This window comes from Eretmochelys imbricata, chromosome 12, assembly GCF_965152235.1.
Source record: "Eretmochelys imbricata isolate rEreImb1 chromosome 12, rEreImb1.hap1, whole genome shotgun sequence".
Classification (NCBI taxonomy): domain Eukaryota; kingdom Metazoa; phylum Chordata; order Testudines; family Cheloniidae; genus Eretmochelys; species Eretmochelys imbricata.
Window position 1 is genome coordinate 24,442,277 of NC_135583.1, and position 24,501 is coordinate 24,466,777.

Sequence of the window (24,501 nt, forward strand, 5' to 3'; positions counted from 1 at the left end):
CCTCTAGCAGAGTCCTAAAACCCAGGTCCGGAGTGCTAGCTTACCTGAATCAGACTGATTTGTGTGAGGACAGAATGGGGGTTTAGGCTCAAATCGAAGTCAGAGCCCAACCTTAGTGTGCAGTGTAGACGTATCTTCAATGTCATGGGACCCAGCTATATCTGAGATGGCCTTTTCTCTCATGCTTCACTGAAGTAATCATCATGGGTGGAATGCTCTTGTTGCCCATGCCCAGAGCTTAACTGCAAGAGTCAAGTGATATAGCAGCAATCCCTGCAGCTCATGCTTGTGTTCACTTTGCAAAAGCCCTTGAATACATAGTGCAAGTTTCATCAGACTTTTACTGTAATTAATGAACAAGGAGTTGCCTGTCACTGAGGGGTGTGTGTGAAAGGGGGAAGGTAAGGAAAGGAGCAGTCTGATGTGTGTGTACACTAGCCATTTGAATTGATTTTAATTTTTGCATTGACACCTACATACTTTGGCTTTGGATGAATTTGGTTCAAGCAACTCATGGCCATCAGAGACAGAATACAGGCTCTTGAGAACAGAATGGCTGAGCCAGAGGAGCTAACATAGACAAAAGTAGACAGATGAGACTTTCAGGGACACAGTAGAGAGGTCCCACCTCCAGTCTGACAGCTTCTGTACTGTTGAGGAAGTTGAATGTCTCAGAAGGAGACCATCACACTGAAGAAAGGAAACTGATCTCATAGCTGGGACCCTCCTTCCAGATGATGTTATAATATCCTCTTGAACTGAAGACACCCCTCCAGGGAGGGAACTCCACTTATTAGGAAGAGACAGGTAATAGTAATGGGTGATTCAATTATTAGAAATATAGATAGCTGGGTTTATGATGACCATGAGAAAAGCATAGTAAATTGCTTGACGGGTGTGAAGGTCGCAGACCTCTTAAGACATCTAAATAGACTTATGTGAAGTGCGGGGGGAGGTCCCAGTAGTTACGGTACATGTAGGCACCAGTGAGAAAGGAAAAGGTAGGAGACAGGCCCTGCATGCCAAATTTAGGCCATTATGTAAGAGATTAAAGTCCAGGATCTCCATGGTAGAATTCTCTGAAATGCTTCCAGTTCCACTCGCAGGGCCAGTTTGACAGGCAGAACTGTAGGGTCTCAATATATAGATGAGACGATGGTAACTGGAAGAAGGATTTGGGTTTATGAGGAACTGAGGAATCTTTTGGGAAAGGAGGAGTCTATACAGGAAGGCTGGGCTCCACCTAAACCAAAACCGAATCAGATTGCTAGCCTGTAAAATTAAAAAGGGCATGGAGAAATTTTTAAACTAAGGGCTGGGGGAATATTCCTTAGAGAAGCATTTATTAAAAGGGATACTCTATATCCTAATAAAGAGGAGAGGATAGAAGAACAGGTAGGAACTAAAGAGAAACAGTCAAATGAAAAAGAGCCCCATTGAATTATGTCATATGAAGACAGACAACTAATATAGACAAATTTTATAGGTGCTTGTACACGTATGCTAGAAGTCTAAATACTAAGATGGGTGAACTTGAGTGCTTGGTATTAAATGAGGATATTGATAAACAGGCATCACAGCAACTTGGTGAATAAGAATCAATGGGATGCAGTAATACCAGGATACAAAATATACAGGAATGACAGAGAAGGCCATGCAGGTGTGGGACTGGCACTAAATGTGAAAGAAAGCATACAAATACAATAAAAAAATCTTAAATGAAGCAAACTGTACCACAGAACCTCTATGGACAGAAATTCCACACTTGAACAACAATAGTACACGAATAGCAATATACCACCAACCACCTGACCAGGACGGTGACATTGACTGTGAAATCAGGGAGTTGAGAGAGGCTATAAAGACAGCAAACCCAATAATAATGGGGGATTTCAACTATCCCCACATTGACGGGGAACATGTCATTTCAGGATGGGATGCAGAGATAAAGTTTCTAGACCCCATTAATGATTGCCTCTTGGAGCAGTTGGATCCCACAAAGGGTGAGGCAATTCTTGATTTAGTCCTAAGTGGAGCATAGGATCTGACCCAAGAGGTGAGTATAGCTGAACCACTCAGTAATAGGAACCATAATGTAATTAAATACCAAAGAACAACCACAATAACATTTAACTTCAAAAAGGGGAACTACACAAAAAATGAGGAAGACACTTATAACGGAAATTAAAAGGAATAGTCAAAAGCGTGAAATGCCCACAAGTTGCATGGAAACTATTTAAAAACACCATAGTAGAGGCTCAAACTAAATGTATACCCCAAATCAATACAGAAAGAGGACTAAAAAATGCCACAATGCCTAAACAGAGTACAAGAGGTGATTAGAGGCAAAAAGGCATCCTTTTAAAATTGGAAATCAAATCCCACTGAGGAAAATAGAAAGGAACAAACTCTGGAAAGTCAAGTGTAAAAATATAATTAGGCAGGCCAAAAAGAATTTGAAGATCAACTAGCAAAAGATGAAAACTAACAGCATAATTTTATTTAAGTATATCAGAGGCAGGAAGCCTGACAAACAATCAGTTGGGCCACTGGACGATTGAGGTGCGAAAGGAACCATTGGAGAGACGCTAAATGAATCCTTTGTAAAAGCCTTCAAAGCGGAGGATTAGAGGGAGATTCCCACACCTGAGCCATTCTTTTTACGTGACAAAGCTGAGGAACTGTCCCAAAGTGAAGTGTCAGAGGACTTTTTGGAACAAAAGACTGGCAGTGGATGTGTCATTACACAAAGTAAAACTATTTCCCCATGTTTATTTTCCCCCCTACTGTTCCTCATACATTCTTCTCAACTGCTGGAAATGGCCCATCTTGATTATCACTACAAAAGGTTTGTTTTTTTTTTCTCTCCTGCTGGTACTAGCTCACCTTAACTGATCACTTTAGTTACAGTGTGTATGATAACATCCATTGTTTCATGTTCTCTGTGTGTGTGTGTATATATATATCTATATCTTCCTACTGTATTTTTCACTGCATGCATCCGATGAAGTGGGTTTTAGCCCACGAAAGCTTATGCTCAAATAAATTTGTTAGTCTCTAAGGTGCCACAAGTACTCCTGCTCTTTTTGCGTATATAGACTAACACGGCTGCTACTCTGAAACAGGACTAGATCGTATTCATCCAAGAGTTCTGAAGGAACAAATATGAAATTGCAGAACTATTAACTATGGTAGGTAACCTATCACTTAAATCAGACTCTGTACCAGATGACTGGAGGATAGCTAATGTAATGCCGATTTTTAAAAAAGGCTCTAGAGGCAATCCTGGCATTTACAGGCCAATAAGCCTAACTTCAGTACTAGGCAAATTGGTTGAAACTATAATAAAGAACAGAATTATTAGACACATATATGAACACAATATGTTGAGGAAAAGTCAACATGGCTTTTGTAAAGGGAAATCATGCCTCACCAATCTATTAGAATTCTTTGAGGGTGTCAACAAACATATGGACAAGGGTGCTCCAGTTGATGTAGTATACTTGGACTTTCAGAAAGCCTTTGACAAGGTCCCACACCAAAGGCTCTTAAGGAAAATAAGCAATCATGGGATAAGAGGGAAGGTCTTCTCATGGATCAGTAACTGTTAAAAGATAGGAAAAAATGGCGGGAATAAATGGTCAGTTTTCACAGTGGACAGAGATAAATAGCAGGGTCACCCACGGATCTATACTGGGATCTTATTCAACATATTCATAAATTATCTGGAAAAGGGGATGAACAGTGAGGTAGCAAAGTTGGCAGATGATACAGACTGCTAAGTTCAAAATCCAGCAGAGTGTTTGGGACACCTATGCCCTTTAAGGCCTTCCATAGTGCAACTTGGTCAACTGAATCAAATGCACCCTTAAGATCAAAATAGGCCATGTGCAGGGGCTTCTTGAACTTGCAATGTATCTCCGATAACAAGCGGAGGTCCAAAATGGCATTTAATATGGACCTGTTCCTCATAAAGCCTGACTCTTAAGAAGTGAGATCACAATACCGTCCTTCCAGGCAGTTGGCAAGGTTCCAGTTCTCCACACCAGGTGAAAGATGCCCAGAAGTGATTCTGCTACAGAGTCAATAGCACATTTTAGCAGCTCTTGAGAAATGCCATCAGTGCTGGCTGCACATCCATTTTTCAGTTTGCAGATGGTGTGCTTTACCTCACCCAACATTGGTGCATCAATACAAGTGTCATGCTATGGAAGGCATTAAAGGGCCTAGGTGTCCCAACCACTCTGCTGGACTTGATTAGCGAATTGCATAAAGGAACCACTGCCCCTAAACATCTTGGGAATCAGATGTCAGCACCTTTTAAATCAGTATCTCATGTCAGGCAGAACTGTGTCTTGACCCCTGCACTCTTTTGTTGGGCAATGGATTTCATAATGCAGCATTCCGTCAGATCTATAGGCATTGACTGGTGATCTCTTACTCTCAGATCTTGACTATGCGGATGACATTGTTCTTCTAGTACACAGGTTTCACAAGGCAATCCAGCAAATGGAGTAGTCAGCGGCTAAGGTTCCATGTTTTGTGGTCAAAGGCAAAGCTTCAAAATCTAGGACCAGGTCCACCGGCGACCCCTATCTCTTTGAATAATGAAACTGTCAAAGCAATTTCCAGATGCTATTTGGGTTCTATACTCACTAGTTCGTCCAACTCTCACATGGAGGTTCTCCACTGGACTGGCATCACAGCGTCTGCCATGAGTCGTTTACAACAAAACAACACCATCTCAGCATAACAACCAAAGTTCAGGATCTATTCCAACTGTATCCTCTCTGTACTGCTGTACAGTTGCAAAACATGCACACTATGCCACTCAGACTGTGCAAAGCTTGAGGCTTTCCACACAAAATGCCAACATTGTATATTGGGCATAAAGTGGAATGACTTCATTTGTAATGCAGATGTTTACGGTTGCACCGGGCTACAGACTACTGGGGCCATTGTCTGCAGACAACATCTGATGCTTTTCAGACACGTCACATGAATGCCACAACATATTCCGGTAAACTCCGTTCTCTGGATGGCTTGCAACATACAGGAAAAAAATTCCACCAACCAAAGGGTGGAGGCGGCCCAGAGGCTGACCCCCTAATACATGAGTGCATCAAGTCTGTTCCAACATTAGACTCTTGGCCCGTCAAGCCCTTGTGGCCACACAAGAACAGACCAAATGGTGAACGAACGTTATGGCCAACCATTTGGCTAAGGACTGAAGAAAAGTTAAGTCCAAAGCTGACTGTGAAGAATTACAAAAGGGATCTCACAAATCTGGGTGAGTGAACAACAAAACGGAAGACGAAATTCAATGTTGAGAAGCGCAAAGTAATGCACATTGGAAAACATAATCCCAATTATACATACAAAATGATGGGGTCTAAGTTAGCTGTTACTGCTCAAGAAAGAGATCTTGGATAACTCTCTGAAAACTTCTGCTCAATGTGCAGTGGAAGTCAAAAAAGAAAAAGGAATGTTGGGAACTATTAGGAAAGGGATAGAAAATACAACAGAAAATATCATCATGCCACTGTGACGCTGGCAGACCAGGTGTCAGAGACCTCAGACCAATTCACTGGTGCATTAGTACAGATCAAATTGATAACGTATAAGGATGTATTTGGTGTTTAAACTTCATGAAAGCTAATGGGCTGTTACTTGCATTGTTTTCACTTATCTATATACCGTTATAATGGAGTAGCAGCAAAAATTTACACTGTGTATACCCCTGTAATTAAATAACCCATAAAATTTGAAAGAATGCAAATGAAGAACTTTAACAGAAAAGTGCAATTTCAAAGCAAATGGTCATTTTGTGTGATGATCAGAGGTAAAAAGACTAAAAATGCATTCCCCACTCTCTGCCAAAGGAAAAGCCCACCGGGGTAGTGACACTGTCAGCTTGTTTACTGTGAGAAGAAGCTATAAGTATGGATTCAAGGAAAGATTCTGGATCTCTGAACTGTTTGGACACTTACAGTGAAGTGTACCAGATGCAAAGAGAATATTTCCAGAGACAATCTGGGTACCCTGAAAATACTTTTGGGAAACTGGCAGTTTATTACATCACTGCCACCATTTGAAATTACAAACTGTGACTCACCAGTTCATATATTTTACCTGCTTTAACTTCTCAATAACTCATTTCCTTTTCTTAGCCAATTCTACAGTAAACTAACTACAGGCTTATTAGCTACCAGAGTTGTCTTTGGTGAAGATCAAGAACAGCGGTTCTCAAACTGTGGGTCGTGACCCCCAAAGTGGGACACAATTCTTTGATGGGGTCGCCAGGGCAGAAAGCCCCAGCTGGGAGCTCTGCGACCGGCAGGGGGTTGAAGCCTCCTGCCCTGAGTGGGACGGCAGGTAGGGGGTCACAATTTTTTTTTAAAGTCCAAATGGGATAGCCAGCACAAAAAGTTTGAGAACTAGAGTACCAGTTGATCTGGGATAAATGACTGGTCCCTTAGAACTGGGAGCAACCTGCTGTGATGTGATTTTTGGTTTTAGTGATGTTTTATCACGAAGTCCAGTTTGTCTGGGTGGCAAGATAGTCTGGAGAGTCTAAAGGGACTGTCTGTGGTAAGACTGGTATAGCAATCCAGGAGTTCACATTTGTCAATGGCTTAGTGAAATCTAATTAATTATAGAACACACCATCAGTTTGGGGTGTCTGCCCTGTTTTCTGACAATCTGCCCTGAGGTAGGCACTCACAGTCAAGAGCCACTCGACAGTGTGACAGCCGCTATATAAATCCATGGTGCACCCACACCTTCAATACTCTGTGCAGTTCTGGTCAGCCCATCTCAAAAAAGATATTAGAATTGGAAAAAGCTCAGAGAAGGGCAACAAAACTGATTGGGGTACTGAACAGCTTCCATATGAGGACAGATTAAAAAGATTGGGACTGTTCACCTTAGAAAAGAGACAACTAAGGGTGGGGGAAATATGACAGAGGTCTACAAAATCCATGAATGGTGCAGAGTAAGTAAGTGTTATTTATCCCTTCACATAATACAAGAAGCAGGGGTCTCCCAATGAAATTAATGAGCAGAAGGTTTAAAACAAACATAAGGAAATACTTCGCACAACACACAGTCAACCTGTGGAACTCATTGCAAGGGCATGTTGTGAAGTCCAGAAGCATAATGGGGTTTAAAAAAGAATCCAATAAGTTGATGGAGGATAGGTCCAACAATGGTTATTAACCAACATAGTCAGGGATGCAACCCCATGCTTGGAGTGTCCCTAAATCTTTGGCTGCCATAAGCTGATACTGAATGATAGGAGATGGATCACTGTTCTCTTCGTTACCTCTGAAGCATCTGGCACCAGTCACTGTTGGAAGACAGGATACTTGGCTAGATTGGTCTGACCCAGTATGAGCATTCTTATGATAGATTCATCCTAAAAATCTAGATAAATGAAGTAGTTCCCCCTCAATCTCTTCCTAAAAAGGATGTAGGCTTGTTAGAGGCGGGTATCAGGCCAATGGAATCCCCACTCCACCCTCCTCCTCCCTTCTAGACTGATAGTTGTAGATGTAGATTCCCCCCCCCCCCTTTTTTTTTTTAATCCAAAACAGTTCACTCATTCCTACTGGGTATCAAATGCAAGCGTGTGTTCCTAGGCAACACTGTGCTCACTCCACTTTCTCCCCATCTGTCACTGGAAGACAAGGAAATTTATTTCTCAATACACAATGCACCAAATGAGTGAGTGCTTCCAACTTGGGTTTCCCAGATGTGTATGATGTATTCGCTGCCAGATCCAGCCTTCTATTTTGTTTTCAAAACAAGATATAAAATATAGATTAAAAATTTTACTTTTGAGTTGTTGATAAAAGACAGATTTAAAAAACAAGCTTAAATCAGAAATATCTTATAGATGCAAAGACTAAACACTGATCTTCTTACCAGCAGATATGGAAACATTCTTTTAGAATTACTGGGGTTAAACTTTTTCCTGACATTTATAATATTCAGTGCTGAAAAAAACTCACTGTAAAGAATAATTGCTCCCACAGGGACCAATCCATGGGTCATAGTTTTATGCACTTGACTGCAACAGAGCCTCGAATGAGATTTTCCATAACACAGGGACTTAAGCTTGCAGCAGAATCACGTTTGCCCTAGCTCTAGAAGCTGAGCTAAAGTACCACTTCTGCAGCGTAATTATCTAACAGATGTTCCAAAGAACCATAGGGAAATTTCATTATTCAGAAGAATAAATAGGGTAAAAACAAATGGTTTTTAATTTAGCCAATTTTGATATTCCAGATGTATTTTCATTTTTTCTATGCAAGTTTCAAACCATGGGAGGGCGGATTTGCCTCTAAGAAATAATTAAATTACTTAAACTTTCATCTTTAGTTATGCTTCCTAGCAAATACACAGCCACCCCCACAACACATAGTACAAACGAGTGCTATTCAGTGACCCAAAATGCCAACATAATCACCACTGGCTGTACAGAGAAATAGCTATGGTTCAGAATCTTTATTTCAGTTTCAAGTTGAATATTTGAGGTTCTGAGTGTTGTACACAATACACTATAAGAAAGCCCTTACTGTACTTCTGAGTTAGTACTAGTAGTTTAGACTTCCAAATGAGAGTTTAATTTACCCCTTGATGCTCTTTTTGAATACTTTAATTATTCTTAAGAAAGAGCTTAGTGTTCTTTCATATTGGAGATGTGAAACTATTCCCCTGTGGGTAATAAAGACCATTACACTGAGTAGGTGCTCACAATATGTGAACAAACAATTTAACTCTCACTGTAGTAAAAATAATCAAAATTATTCTGGGGAGAGGGCCTGAAGAAATAAGATTTCCTGTACATGTTTTACAGACATCATCAGCGCTGTGATTAATTGAGAAATACTATTGTGGCATAATGGCTTTGATTCCATAGACCATCACATTTCACGTGGTTTTTTTTCCATGTCAGAGTAACAAAATTTATTGTGTGCATGGGGGCATGGTGGCAAGTGGGGAGCAGAACCTCATTTTCTTTGCACTTTTCTAGAATGTTTTTGATATTACGAAGGTCAGTGTGTGACAAGTTGTTATTAATGACAATCTTAATATTCTACACATTCCACTCTGAAGTTGTCAGGACTTCCATTGACAGAGCACAATTATGTACCAGCTCTGGTCACAGAAAGAAGAGGAACAAATACAAAACATTGATCTCTCCAGTTACACAGCAATTAAAGTACATTTTAAAACTTAGTTCATAATGCCAATAAAGCCTCACATATGGTAGCATCTTTATTTTTGACTTGTCTGAGCAGGCACGAAGAAAACCCACAGCAAATGAATAATTAGCTGAGCCTGCTGTCTTTTACAATGAGTTCCATTTCATATATCTGCAATCTTAGCTTGTCATTAGTAATGCTAATTAGCTCAATATGTCATCCTGATGCTAGATTCAATAAAAATTGAGGACATCACTAATGTGAAAAGAAAACTGCTGCTTCTTCTACTACTGTAGACATGTTTGAGTCTACATGTATTCAAAGAAAGAGCTACAGGTTTATATCGCTGGTCATTTTCAATCAGACTGAAAACCTAGATAAAAATCAAGGCTCTGTACCTTTTGGCCTCTAGAAAGGTAAGCAACAGAAAAATAATAATGAAATACTGTAAGTGCCAAAAAGTTATAATAGAAGAGTGTCAGACAGTACAATGACATAACTTTAAACTTGGATCTAACACATTAGATATTAGGAAAACCTTTTTAATTACAGTAAAAGCTGTTTTATCCGGCACTTCACCAACCAAAAAGCTCTATAAACCGGCATTTCTGATCTTCATTAAATTCCAGTTTATAGTCTGGTTAGTGTGGGGCTGGTGGAGGGTTGAGGCATGGGAGCGGTTTCAGGGTGCCAGATCCAGGGGACGACCTGTCCCTTCTGCTCCTAGGCAGAGGTGTGGCAGGCGGCTCTGAGCACTGCCTTCGCCCTGCCCGGAGTGGTGCCTCCACACTCTCATTGGCTGCGGTTCCCAGCATCAAACCAAGAATGTCTATATCACAACCTTCTACAAAAAAAGTTGCACGGTACTCAGTATTAAGTTCAATTTGTAGTAAATCTTTCTATTACAGTTATACATAGCAACGCAGTCATGAACAAAGACTCCATTGCGCTAGGTGCTGTACAAACAAAAGATGGTCCCTGCCCCAAAGAGTTTATAATCTAATCTAACATAGTGAAAAGTTAAATCCATGGTGTTAAAACTCTAGAAGAGCTCCCCATGGTGGACAGTTACTGCAGGATCCCACAAGCTGTCCGTCTCTCTCTGGCTCTAGGCCTCTAGACACACTCTGGATGCAGATCCTGTATCTGACACCTCTCAGCTGTGAAGAACCAGAAGTCCAATTGCCTAGGTCCTGAAACTAGTGCTTGTTCTTATAAACCTCTCCAATAGTTAATACATGCTCCCAGAGTTCCACTGAAGCTGTGTATCCTCTGCTTTACTGTTTGTCTCTTTGGGACTAAGGCAGTGAAAGCAAGCACTACAGAGATTCTACAAAGTAATTTGTAAACACACACACACACACACACACACTTTACTCTTAGACAGCACAACATATAGACCTATGAAAAACAAGTCCTTCACACAAATCCCAGCCTCAGTTTCCTCATCAATGAAAGAGCCCTTTGGGATTTGGTTAGTGTCTTTTTTGGAAGGTCCAGGATTCCTCCTCTCCTTTTATTACTACACAGCCTTGTCTGCTTCTGGGCCTGCTTTGCAGAGCTGGATCTTCTGGGTGTCATCTGGTACTGACATTTGAATAGTGAATCCTTCAGGTTAACAACTCTGGGTTGATTTGTATTGTTAGTCTTCCAGTAGGTGCAAGAATTTTTCCTGATACCTCACTTGAGGTTTCAGCACAAGTTGAAGGGTAAAAGGCATAAACGAATGGACAGTATAGTCTTATAATTAAAATGGCATTCACAAAACAAAATGGAGTTTGCAGATTGGCCCAGATGCATGCAGATATGTACTAAACCATCCCACACAGTATATGACAGAATTCTGTAGCATTATGGACACAAGATAAAACAAGAAAAAATTTAAAGAACAACATTTACTCCCCTCCATACACATATTTCAGGCTATCTTTATACATCCCACAAGAGAAAAAACAGGGGGTGGGAGGGTACATGCACAATCTTTAAAAATTATACAACAGGACACCTACAGTTTTCTACAGTTTTAGGGACCAAAATGCCTCCATGCCACTTCCACAGTACTAACAACTCCTAACTGTAAGATACATAGTACCATTGACAGTCATGGAACAATGTAACATCTGTTCCTGTATCAGAAGCTATTATCAGCTGAATTTACCTGTTCCTCCATCTTCTAGAAATTTTGGGGTTTTTTGTGCTACTTCTGTTGTAAGTAAATGGAATGAGGTCATTTTTATTTACTAAGCATGTATATAAAACACGTTGAGGAATTACTAGACTACCCAAATGAAATTCAAAGTTTGTAAATTGAGCTTAGCATGAAAAATTAAATACAAAAAGTTTAGCGATCAATTGCTGCAGTGAGCAATACGATTTCCCTGGAACATTTAAAGAACAAAAGCAAATAAAAGATGGAAAGTAGAAAATCCAGAATCTCTGTTTAGCAAAATGGAAATACCCAAAGGAAACTAAAATGGGTCTTGCTATTTTCCCTTTTCTAGAGAAATAGCATTTCAATTTGTTCCAGTGAAGCAGAAGAGAGAGATAAATAAAAGATGAGAGCTGTAATCCGTGAAAGTGCTTGCAGTTCTTCACAGATAGGGGAAATTTAACATTGACAGATATGACAGCAACTCATCTCGTAGTTTAAACTCTGACTTGGAAATCAGGGACAACACTGAAAAGAATATAGGATAAAGAACTCAAATCCGTTTGTCAAGCTGTGAAGTGGAGTAGGGAGTAGAAATATACTGTAAATACTGCAAGCCAGGAAAGAAAAATCTCTCTAGTAATCTTCTCAGTATTTTATTCTTAATGTCACTGCCATGAGACAGTGGGTTTTAATTATCTTTACTTTTAAGCTTATTTCTTATTATTTTTATTATAGTAGCACTTAGAGGCCCCAAATGAGACCGGAGCCCCATTGTGCTAGGCACTGTACAAGCATTTAGAGCAGAGGTTCTCAAACTGTGGTCTGTGGACCACCAGTGGTCCGCGAGCTCCATTCAGGTGGTCCGCGGATAGTTCGGATATGAGAGAATGAAGGGCCACCCACCTAATTAGTGGAGCTGCACAGGCCTGGCTCCACTAATTAGGTGCCTGGACCCTGGAGAAGACGCACATGTACGGTGAGATGGTGGCCTTGGGGGGAATAGGGGGTAAGTGGGAGGGGACAGTGGGGTGAGAAGAGGGGGTGGGGGGAATTTGGAACTTGCAGGGCTACAGGGGCCAGAGAAAGAGGTGACTTTCCCCAGCTCCAGGGCTGCAGCTGCCTGGGAGAGACGGCCCTCCTTCCCAGCCTCAGCTCTGTGGCTGCTGTAGTGGGGGAGAGAGGGAGAAACCCCGCGCATTCCCAGCCCAGATTGGCGGCTGCCGCAGTGGGGGAGACTCCCCTGCTTCCCAGCCCCAGCTAGGGGGCTGCCGTGGTGGGGGAGAGAGGGCACGTCCATCGCATTAGAAAGCTAAGACTACTAATATTAAAATATGAGTTGTGTGCTTTTATTTGTAGAACCAAAAAATGTTTATTATTATTAAGGTTTTTTTATATAGCGCTTTTATCCAAAGTGCTTTACAATGGTTAGCTAAGGGTACAAACAACGTTTGGAAAGATTATTAAGTCGTCCACCAAGACCCTAAGCAATTTTCAAATGATCTGCGGAAAAAAAAGTTTGAGAACCACTGATTTAGAGACAGGCCCTGACCCCAAAAAAGTTCAAAGTCTAAGTAGACAAGGCAGACAAAATATGCAGGAGGGAAAATAGAGGAAGAGAGAGAGACAGATGGATGAAATGACTCATCCAAGTTTACACACCGGATCAGTAGCAGAACTGGTACTAGAATCCACTGGCACCGGCAGCCACATCACACGTTATGCGAGGTACACATCATTCATAGAGGTGATGAGGAGCAGCTCTGGCCCCCCCATCAGGTTTGGCTCTGCCGACCCTCTGTCATGACAGAGGGGCCACAAAGCCAAAGCACCAGGCAGTGGGGTGGCCAGCGCTGCTCCTCCTATCAGCTGTCTTGCGGCCAGCTCCTACACCAGGGCTCTGCCCAGCCTTGCCCCACTTCCAGCCGGTGTCCTCTCTCAGGGATTGGGAGTGAGACTGCACCTGAGCAGGCAGATGCTGAGTGTGCTGGAGAATCCGCAGGCGCAACACCAGGATCAGCAACCACAACAGGTATGGCTGCACAGTGACTGGTGGTGTGTACCATGGGAAAAATTTCTAAGGGAGGAGTGGGGGGCCTGATAAAACTGAAGCTTCCAGAGTGCGAGTCCAGTGCTCTATCCATTGGACAAAGCTGTCTCTTGAAAGGTTTGGCAGCCTTTTCTTATTATGCTGATTCTGGAAGGGAATGTGCAATACAATTCAGGGTCTACTCATCCTTGAATATATCCACATCCAATAACTTCCACGGAAGACTCATGGCGATGGCAGCTCCCTGCTAAAAGGTGAATGACCCTCATATAAAGCATATGACAGTACTCAGCTCTTGTGCCACTAAGGGTATAATTTGAATTAACAGTGGTAGATCAAAATGGTAGGATCAATCAAATTTCTTTCATTCCTCACAATTTGCCTCCCCGTATTTCATTGGGAACTGTGCCCACACACATTTCAGGACAGGATTAGGACCCTAGAGTACAATCTAGCCCAAAGCTGTCTGCACAACAGCTTTGCAATCCTCCTGGTCTCCACAGCTACAAAGGATTCAGAGGTGGCTACATAAACTGGTATCCAACTATCCAAGTCCTACCTTCAGTTTATGTCTTTAATTAAATAGACATAATTAATCTGTCCTGGACATAATCTGTCCTGTTATCAGGAGCAACGTTGAGTACACTATAATTTAATGTGCACAGAAGGGTATTTGCTAGGGACTTTACAGATATAGACCCGGATAGGTCCTTGGTCTGAGGAGCTTACAAGCAAAATGGACAATATGCAGAAAGGAAAAGGGGGAAAAAAATCAATACACAAAACAGCTAATAGGATTGCGCTTATGATAAAGTAGACTGGTTCTTCTCTACATGCTTCCTCTATTACAGCAATGCATTTTTGTTTTTGTTTTATGATCAAATCAAACTGACAGAATATAAAGTAAAAAGAAAGTTATCAAATTGTCCTTCTCTTCCCATAAGAAATAGAAACTATAAGAGGGACAAAGTTTAATATTTACAAAGTCAAATTATGAACCAAACAAAAACAACAGATGAAAAGCAGTAACCTGGAGGCTAGTGAACATGGATGGGTGCATAGGAAAGGTCAGATACTGGCATAATTTCAAAAGGTGATAAAATAGATAATCATAGCTTCCTAATTAGCACTTTCAGCTGAAATAGTTTTATAGATACAGTACATTAATGTAGAACAGCTTGACTGAACTGCTGGGCTTTTATTACTTCCTCACGTCTCCTCCCATGCTAAACAGATCTCTGGTAACCTTTTGTTGTAGTTCAACATAATGTATTAGCTGTACTACAACTTGATCGTAAAGAGCTTTTTCAATTAAAATACCAGATAATCACAATTATTAATTAACAATGCCAGAGCAAATCCAAAGCATGATCTACAGAAACAGTTTTATGTTCAACTGAGCATGCTTTGAATCACTATTTGTAGATAAGTGGCATGACTGTCTCTCTAAAGTTAACTGATCAGTTATTAAACTTAAAGAACAACAAGTTAAAAAAAGGGGGGTTGACTGTGCCTGAAGTTAAATATGCTGATATTTTGATATACCTCTGTACTAATGTGTTACTGGTTTAACATCATTCAATAAGCCTTAATCATACAGAATATTTTCAGCATATTTATGAAGTTAGCTTTCCACCCTTGTAATAAAAAAGGATGATTATCTAGAGAGTTTACCATGATTTACTACACTTCCTTCCAATTAATTCTCAGAGAATGATCCAAAAATCACAGAAATGGAAATATACTCTCTTTATATTGCTTATTATATAAGAAGTTTTCTAGACTATTATAAAACTTTCTGCTATCCCCTACATCTCAGAGGGAGGGATATTTGATCAAAATACCAAGGGAAAGACAACCCCTCAGGACCTGAAAGGAGGGGAAAAGAGCTAGCATGGCTACCCCATTCCTCCTGCCAGAAGGCAGGTGTAGATCATATGTGTTCACACAGGTACACACACAATAAAGCAATATGAAAAAAGTGTTTTATAAAGCAGTTTTCCAAGACATATATATGTAAGGGTCAGAGTCTGTTTTCAAACATCTTCACACAAAACCTACAGCCATTGATCGGATTTGTGCACATGTACACAAAGGTGGAATTTGGCAAAAATAGTTCAGAAAGCCATCAGAGTGATAACTAAATTCCTTGGATGCGGGTGTGGGAGAGTGAAAAATAACTTCTTCAAGCAGACAAACTTCTTTATTTTCTTAAAGAAAGTTTGATCTGCTTTGATGATAATTCTGATAACTTACATAGCAATGAATCTGTGCTACTATCTAAGGTATATATTTCTGATAGATTAAGTTGCAGGGTGCAAGCTGCTTGTTGCTGAATAACAGAATCAACAGCTTAAAAGGCCACTGTGTATGTTCTTGATATCTTTCTATACACATTTTTAAAATTCTTTGACATTTCATATATTAGACTATATTAACTGGTGTATTTCATGCAGTCTGAGTAATCTCATGGGCTCTTTCTAAAATTGTATTTCCTTATACTTTATTGACATGCCTCCTACCCAAAAGGGTTCAGAAATTTTTAAAATTATTCACCTTCTTCTTTCTGGAATAGTGATCAGATGATGAAAGCTGAAGCATGCAAGATATTCTGCATAATAGTGGAAGCTCAAGTTCTAACTGTAGTTATCCAGTGTGATAACAAAGGCCGACATCATACAGGTAGCCCACTGAGACCCCTTTCATCATAGAATGACCTCAACCTCTTTCAAAAAGTCTTATGTATCAAAATGGAAGAACAGAAGGCAATTTTAAAAGGGTTTAATAGGCAGTTGCCTACATCCCTTTTTATCATCATCAGCAAGTAATCTGTTGAAAATGGCAATGTATGGGAGAAGCTAGCTACAGAGAAAAGTGAGAAATGAGAAGCTCTGCCCTGGAATATAGAGTGTGTATTTGAATCCCTCATGCAGTTTTAAGACTGGATTACCAGAATCATAATGTTCAAAGGTGCTAGGAGTGAAATCCTGGCACTATTGAAGGCATTCATAGATCTCCCACTGACGTCAGTGGAGCCAGAATTTTACTGTAGGTGTTTACAGTTGGGAATGGGTCAACGGAGTTTGAGAGGCTGAGGCACACATATTATGAGCTGTTCCCCGTTAGGTTTTTGCAGGATATGTAATTGTACTCAGCAAAACAGTTTAACACATATTCAATAAAGCAGGTACATTTTATTAAAATATTGTATTATTTAGAAATAACTTTCTAAATAATATGCTTGCCCATATTGTTTACTCTTCAGTAGAATTAGAGGCCTTATGCCCCAATTCTTAAAGATATCAAATATCAAGCTCTCTTGATCTTCCTTATTTTGACCTGCAGTTGACTTCTGTAGTATAGAAAAATACAAGTCATTCTGGAATCTGCAGACAACTGTCAAGAAAGACAGATGTCTGAAAAATATCTCACAATTTGTAAGTACTTTGAAGATGGAAAGCACTGTGTAAATATTATTGCTACAATGGACATTTTTATAAAGCAATTTTGAGGACAGTTACATTGCTGATGAGTAATGGATGAAACTTGTGATAAAGAAGTTGAAAATTTATCACTTTCATATCTAGACATGCCACTAGTCTATTCAATTAACAGAAGTCAATCCCTTGTTTAAATGGCTGTCCAGTACTCTAAATCTGGTACCATCCTAAAATGCTCCCATTTCAAATTCACCTTTTCTTTCGGTGGTTTGGTAAACACTGTTGCCTTCTAGCTTCAGATTTCATTTGTTGCATTATTCCTAGTATACTGTATGACAAGCTTCATTATGGTTTCAGGCAAGGTCAAAAGACAGAAATAATGTACCACATAGTGCATGTTATTAGTGAATACATAGGTACATGCACAATACTCCAAATGATTTGTCTCAAGAAATGTGATAATACCCACTAGCTAATGTGAGAGTACGAGGATGAGCCCCTCATCCTTCCATCGCAGGTCAAGCATACCTGTGCTTACCATAGGGTAAGCAGGGCTGCCTCTAATTGTAGCTGAAACGTAACTGAGCACCTCGGAACATTTTATGAGCGCCTCAAATACTCATATGTAGCCCTGTAAACATAACAGGCATAATGGCAATGTTTACCCCTAAAACTTTTATTGGATACATTCAAGCAATAATACGGCTATTTTGTAAAGTTTCTGTAAATTACAGAAAGTCTAAGAACAGAATTATTCTGCACTAAATCATATCCAAAGATAATCAACCACCATCAAAGACATGGCTGAAACTGATCAAATGCCTCTGGTAAATAATAAAAATAATGCTTCAGACACAATCTTGAAACAGCAATGAGCTCTCAATCTCCCTTCAGTCAACAATATTGCTTTTCCTCAACTGTTGCTTTTACTGTTAACATAAATACTTTTTTCTATTTTTATCAAAAATGCAGAAAGAGGAGCTCTTACCTCTCCATCTCATATTCTTTCATACCCACTTTTACTGCCTTCATTACCTATGGAATACATATTAACATGGGACATTCTTAGTAAGAAGGTATATTAAGATAATATCACTTATGACTGATTTTCAGAGAACCTATATTTTAAAAATATATTATATACATCATTTACCTATACATCTATATTAAAAATATAATTAGAAATATATGAAAAATCAGGTTAGAAATCAAACTCTATTATTATTTTAATAGTTATGAATAGTTTCAATTTCATGCAATAAAATAAGCTCAGTAGTTTTAAGTGTACCTGAATAAAGTGACATGGATAATCAAAATACTACCAAGTCAAAACTTAATTCTGAAAGCTCTGTTGGATTTGGGTTCACTTTTGTAAAACACGGAAGGAAGTGAAATATGGAACAGCTTTAAAAATAATTTAATTACAATACTATAATCACTGAAAAAAGTAACTGAAGTTGACATGTGGTTTTTCTCCCCACAAGAGATTCCTCATCTGGATTTTGTTATCTGAAACGAAGACGTTCATTGAGATATTTTATTTTAGCAGTTTTCTTTCATTGACCGTTGCCTTTATTATGAAGGTTTTAGGCAGCTAGCTGCTAGAGATAAAAATCTCAGAAAGGACAGAATTGTTAAAAGGAGGATGATAATCAGGTGATTGAATCAAGTGATCACCTGCTGAGAATTAAAAATAAGTGCTCTTAGCTCAAAGAGGGATCCTAGAGTGAGGAGAAAGGAGGCTCTGCTGTGGCCAGCCAGGATATTAGTGGTCTAGGGCAGTGGTTCTTAACCAGGGGTCCACAGCCAGGTTTCAGGGGGTCCACCAAGCAAGGACAGTGTTAGACTCACTGGGTCCCAGGGCAGAAAGCTGAAACCCTGCTGTGCAGGGCTGAAGCCCAGGGCCCTGAACCCTGCCACCTGGGGTTGAAGCCGAAGTCTGAGCAACTTAGATTTGCGGGGTCCCCTGTGGTCTGGGGCCCCAGGCAATTGCCCTGCTTGCTACCCCCTAATGCCAAACCTGGCTTTTATGCAGAAAACCAGTTCTGGTGGCACACATGAGCTGTGGAGTTTTTATAGAATGTTGGGGGGGAGGGGAAGGGCTTGCCTCGGGGGGGAAAAAAAAGGTTGAGAACCCCTGGTCTAGGGAAGTCTCCCAGGAGTCAAGAGCATTCCAGAAAGGAGCACTCTGGAGACCGTGTCCCAAGGGCAAAAGACGTTTGGGCCCAGGGAGTGGGGCTAGGAAAAGAGCTATGAGAAAGTCTCTTCAGAGAGGCTATGAGGCCAAAGCAGGGATAATCAGAGGGAACTGGGCAGCAGACAGGGGAGGAGTTTGAAATTCGGAAGTAAGGGAAATGAGGACAAAAGAAGGGTTTCAGACTGTAAGGGCCAAAAGAACTGTATATTTTGTGTGGACTTAATAAATTAGGCTCCAAGAGGGGGAACATTATGCTAAAACTCCTGGCTGCAAGTGAATTAAATTAAGAACCCAGAGGAGAATTAAGACCAGACAACCATGTAGTGGCAGGCTTCACTGGAGTCTGTCATTGACTTCTCTCCTCAGAGAAGAAATTCACATGCTATAATAGTATAAAAATGTCAACAACTTATGGCCTTTGACTGAAAGTCTTACTGCTGGCCCAGTGTTGTGTGAAGTTAGCAACTGAGACAGACTCACTCCCAAAGACCTCAATTGAAACAGTGGGTCTGAGCTAAAATTCCTCCTGACATTCAACCGAGCATGGGCGGGCATTTGCCCTATCCCAATCTGACAGTCTCAACAATGAGGGGCTCATCCTCTGCTGAGCTGATCAATATTCTCTACCAAAGGCAATGAAAAACTCTCACAAAGAGCAACTGCTGACTGTCTCAGGCTACAAGCAATCCGGACTATGCAGACTGTGCACAGCCTCCAAAATTCTGACCTCACAATGGAACAGGCTAGAAACCTGTTGGCCTCCTCCACAAGTGCATGGGAGTATACCTGAACATAGTAACTACATAGATTGCAAACAGTCACCATCCACTGACACTCCAGCCTCCTGCCCCCCAAAAACTTCATTTCCTCCACATCATAAGTGAGCCAGTGAGCTCAAGGACAATGTAAGGTGTATTATAGGGTTATAATAGGAGGGCTATTATCCAACTCTTCCATTATTTCATTACTAAGCAATTCAGGTTGATGGGAACATTTTCTGAATACTACAGTTACACTAAGAGCAAAAATTATTAACAGTAAAGGATCCATTACCTCTTTATGAGCTTCACTGGATATTTTATTGGTGTACCGCAGAACTTCCAACTCCATGTCTGTCTTAATCACCCGACTTCAAAGAAAAGAATACAAGGAATGAGGTTAGGTTAGTCATTTTTCATGCAAGTCAGCAGACTAACAACAGAATAAAACAAACAAAAAAAATAACCAAGTGAAATAATATAAACCTATGTTAGAATTAGACCAAATATGCTTCTAAAGTGAAACGATATTATAAGTAACAGGACATAAGGAACATTTTTCGACGAAAATGTTTTGTTGGCATTAATTTGTCATTAACACAGCAAGCTTGCAAAGGAAGTCACATGCATTTTAACAGACTTGCATTATTTTAATAATATTGAGCATAAATTTTGCCCAATCAACATTTTCTAACAGTGTACATTAACTACAAAAATGAATTGCTTTTCTCTTAGTTATGTCTCAAACACTATTTCAAACAGAACATTTCTACACCTTATTTATTTTTAACACAATACAAAACTGTTTTACATAATGGAATTTCCCATGGCTCCATGTGCTTGTATGCAGCACAACCCAAACTCCTTTTTATTTTCAGTGCATCAAAGAAAAAACAAACAAGATGGTCATTTGATATAAAAGGGTATATGAGATCCCAAAAACAAAAGGAAAAAAGTAACTAAGGCCACTCTACCCATTCTCTTTATGTATTTGTTTCCTGACAGAGTTCTTGTTTCCAAGCAATACTCTGGTATAGAATATTGTATGTGTATACACTTATGAGTCTCAAGACTCAAAATTCTTGAGATTAGTTAAAAATATACTTTTAATTACAGGCTATGGTGCTTTTTATTGCATGTTTCAAGTAAAAAAAAGTAACTTTGATATGATCTACACTGTGCAGGTAATTGCATATTCTTCCATTAAAACTGCATTCTTTTTTACACATTAATGATTTCATGTTTTCACACCATTCATATGTTCATCTCAAAAGCAACCCTAAAGTGCATTTTTTATACTGTCAAAGCAGAGAGCACTGCCCATATTAGAACTATATCTATTGAGTTTTGTGGACATCTTTAAGTTTTGTTTTCAAATTTAACTTAAGCGTGCATTGATTGTAAATTATCATAATTCAACAATGTACTGAAATTGTCACATTTACCCTTTTTATTTTAACCTTGCTGTGTTTATGCTATTTTGGAATAACAGTATCTACATTTGTAGGCTTGGAAGGATTAGATTTTTAAATCAATAAATGTTGGTAAATATCAGTTTTACCATACACACACACACACAAACCAATGAAAATTTATTGATTTAAGAATATTTAATTTGTGTATTTTATATGTTGAAAATATCTGTTTTAAGAGTTATAAAGCTTTAAGTTTTTAAATCTCAATGTCTGCTGTCATTAAATACTTGCCTGCCTCCTAACAATTATCCAAAACTGTGAACATTTAAGTCAATAAAAATCTTAAAAAATGTTTAAAAATAATCAGCCTTATTTGTCAACATTATTTTTTAAAAAATTGAATTCTGCCAAGCCTAAATATTTGTGCTCCCGTGGCTTGCTTTAATGAAACTCAGAAATTGTTTATTCATCCAACATGTGTGTGACAGGAGAAGTTCTCCATAGATTTGACTGCAAATCAAGAATTATTTGAGATGGCGGGACATAGTGCATTTCATTCACAAATAATATTTATTGGTGACAATCAAGGCACCTTCATAAAACTGCTGATACAGATTGAAATTCTATTATAAACAGAAACATGGTAAAGGGGAACAGGTTAGATTTTTCTTGACAGCTTAGGAAATAACACAAAATAATTATTAAGCACAATGAGAATTTTACCACTGGCATAAACCATTCAAAAATAGCAGCAAAGAGTCCTGTGGCACCTTATAGACTAACAGATGTATTGGAGCATAAGCGGACTCTTTGCAGCTTTTACAGATCCAGACTAACACGGCTACCCCTCTGATACATTCAAAAATAGTGTTTTAGAATGGATGAAAAACCAGAAGAATAATTCTAGAATGGTATAAAATATTCCCATTCCAAGTACAGATGAGGAGATTAATTGCTCTATTTTGGAGAAGGGACATGGAATAGCAATTTAACTGTATTCTTGTTAGATTGAGGGAGTAACAGTTTATTGATTTCTGATAGTGTTCTTTGGAGTACCAAAGGTGCTAGTCGGACAATTTAAGACCTGTTTGATCTGCCTTTTTATTGCTTTCAATATACAGTATACATCTGTAATCTGTAGGTGCCTCACAAATAGTTTATTTCATAGTTTAATGTCTAATCTCTACTGCGATCAGCTCCTGACAAATTACTAACTGCTCAACTACATATACAAACAGTATGGACTAAAGCCCACTCTACCAGAATAGATCACAAAGCTTTATTTTCAAGACATTTATTTAAAACTTTATGTTCTGCTTTGCATGATAACTTTTATGTTGTCTTTTGCATAAAGGAGATCATATTTAGCATTAGTTTTATTTATAGGCATTTCTGTGGCCTTTGCCACCCTTGTTTCTAGGTATTTAAACACTGCAACTGTAAGGAAATATCCACTCACTTGGAGAGCCATCACAAGGCCCTCCGCACTACACAAGTGCTGCTTTTGATTGCCATGAGGGGAGGTTGCAGGCAGTGCAACTGCCCAGAGGCCTCTGCACCTCAAGCCACAGTGGTGGTGGTAGTGGTGATCTATAAAAGACCGCAAAAGACTTCCTCAGATGGGGTTGTTGGGCTACCAAATTTATGATTACATGGCTCAAAACCTCCAGGTATGGATTGCAGAAGGACAGCTGACTATATTCCAACCAGCAGATTAGGGTAGCAACCATGGAGGGGCTTCAGCCTGCTTTGTGGGCTTTGGGTGCACAATATTCCTTTCTCTTCCTCTAAGCCCGTAGTCATTTCCCTGCACAAAGTCCAGTTTCTCTGGCTTTCTGTAAAGAGCAGTGAGTTTCACACTGCAAGAAAAGCCAAATGGTGAAAGTCCTACTATTCTCAATTATTAATATTTATACTTTTTAAGATAATTATCCTTAGTAAGGAGAAGAAAATATTGTATTTGTGTACTATATATGCACTTAAGCATCCTATTAAAAACAGCTTATGGCCAAATATGCATACTTGCATTGATATTTGAATGGGGAAAAAATCGCTTACTGGCTCAAGCTAATGCAACTGCAGAATATACATAGTTGGTATGTAAATTGAGCCTCAGACTAACAGCTAAATTACTGAAAGCAGTCAATTAAAAAAATTCCACACACGTGTATGATTTTTTTTAAAAAAGCTACTGTTAGATGTAACCTATAATTACTAAAACTAGAATAGAGAAAGATTTTTTCCCTATCGCCCCTATTCACTCATACATATATTTTATGCTTTTATATGCACTTTCTGCATAGGCAGTTTCTCCTCTTTGTGGGTCTTTCACACAGCAACGGGGAGAGAAAAACTTTAAAATAGAAACACTGTGGTGCCTGAAACTAATTTTAACTTTTCAATTGGCTAAATTTCAAAACTGTCATGCCCAACATACCAAGAACCTACTCTCTATTAATGAAGTGATCCAAACAAGTCATTAGCATGGCTACGGTATAACTTAATTGTGAATTCCTTAGATGCTGTATTCTGGTCTCCAGAGACATATAAACATCCTGTTTTCTAATTTATTTGCTTCTCTTTGTATGTACAAAAATGTACAAGTGATCTGGGTCCCTTGGAAAGTAACTATATGGGTAAAAAAATCAAAGCAATATATCAATCTTATTTATATTTAATGTAAATCCATTTGTCAATCTCTTAGCTGCTTTCCATGGCAGAATTGTATCTTTTATAACTGTGTGCGCAACTCACTCTTTGGTCACTTCATCTTAAGTCTTGCATTTTGGGCAAGTGCTAGCAATTTACAACTGGCCTATATATGGAGGCTCTAGATAAGCAACAAAATCACACAGAACTGAGTTGCCTTGATCCTTTCAGAATTCTGCTGTTACGTTCTACATTTAATTTTCAAAAGCCACTTTTTCCACAATAGTGTTATATTTATGTCAGTTAAGTTCTCTCTCTAGGATTCAGTTCAAATAAGTGTTAAGAACTTCAAAGAAAGAGTTTAAACTCTAACTCTTCAAACCTATTTATGTGCATTATCTGATATAAATATTTCATACGCTGTTTATTGTATCTTCAAAAATTAGTCCATAATTATAAGGGAGTATGTAATCTTGCAATAAAAATTCCCATATCCAGTAGTATGCTAAGGAGCAGCATTAAAGATCTGGGACAACCCTAAATCTAAAAATTTACTGGGTTTTATGAGTTTAAGGTTACAATTTATTTTATAATAATTACTCAGTTAGAAGAATGAATTAATGCAAACTACTAT

The 24,501-nt window shown here is 39.2% G+C and overlaps 1 protein-coding gene across 3 annotated transcripts in view; it reads right to left on the reverse strand.

The window, feature by feature from the left end:
• PEPD (peptidase D) overlaps positions 1-24,501 on the reverse strand; it is a 223,290-nt gene that overhangs the window by 131,724 nt on the left and 67,065 nt on the right. For all 3 annotated transcript variants that reach the window (XM_077831255.1, XM_077831256.1, XM_077831254.1), the window contains 2 exons: positions 20,099-20,174; positions 17,837-17,883 (listed from right to left, as the gene is read on the reverse strand). In XM_077831255.1, the coding sequence (XP_077687381.1) occupies positions 17,837-17,883; positions 20,099-20,174 (123 nt within the window). The remainder of the gene's footprint in view (positions 1-17,836; positions 17,884-20,098; positions 20,175-24,501) is intronic.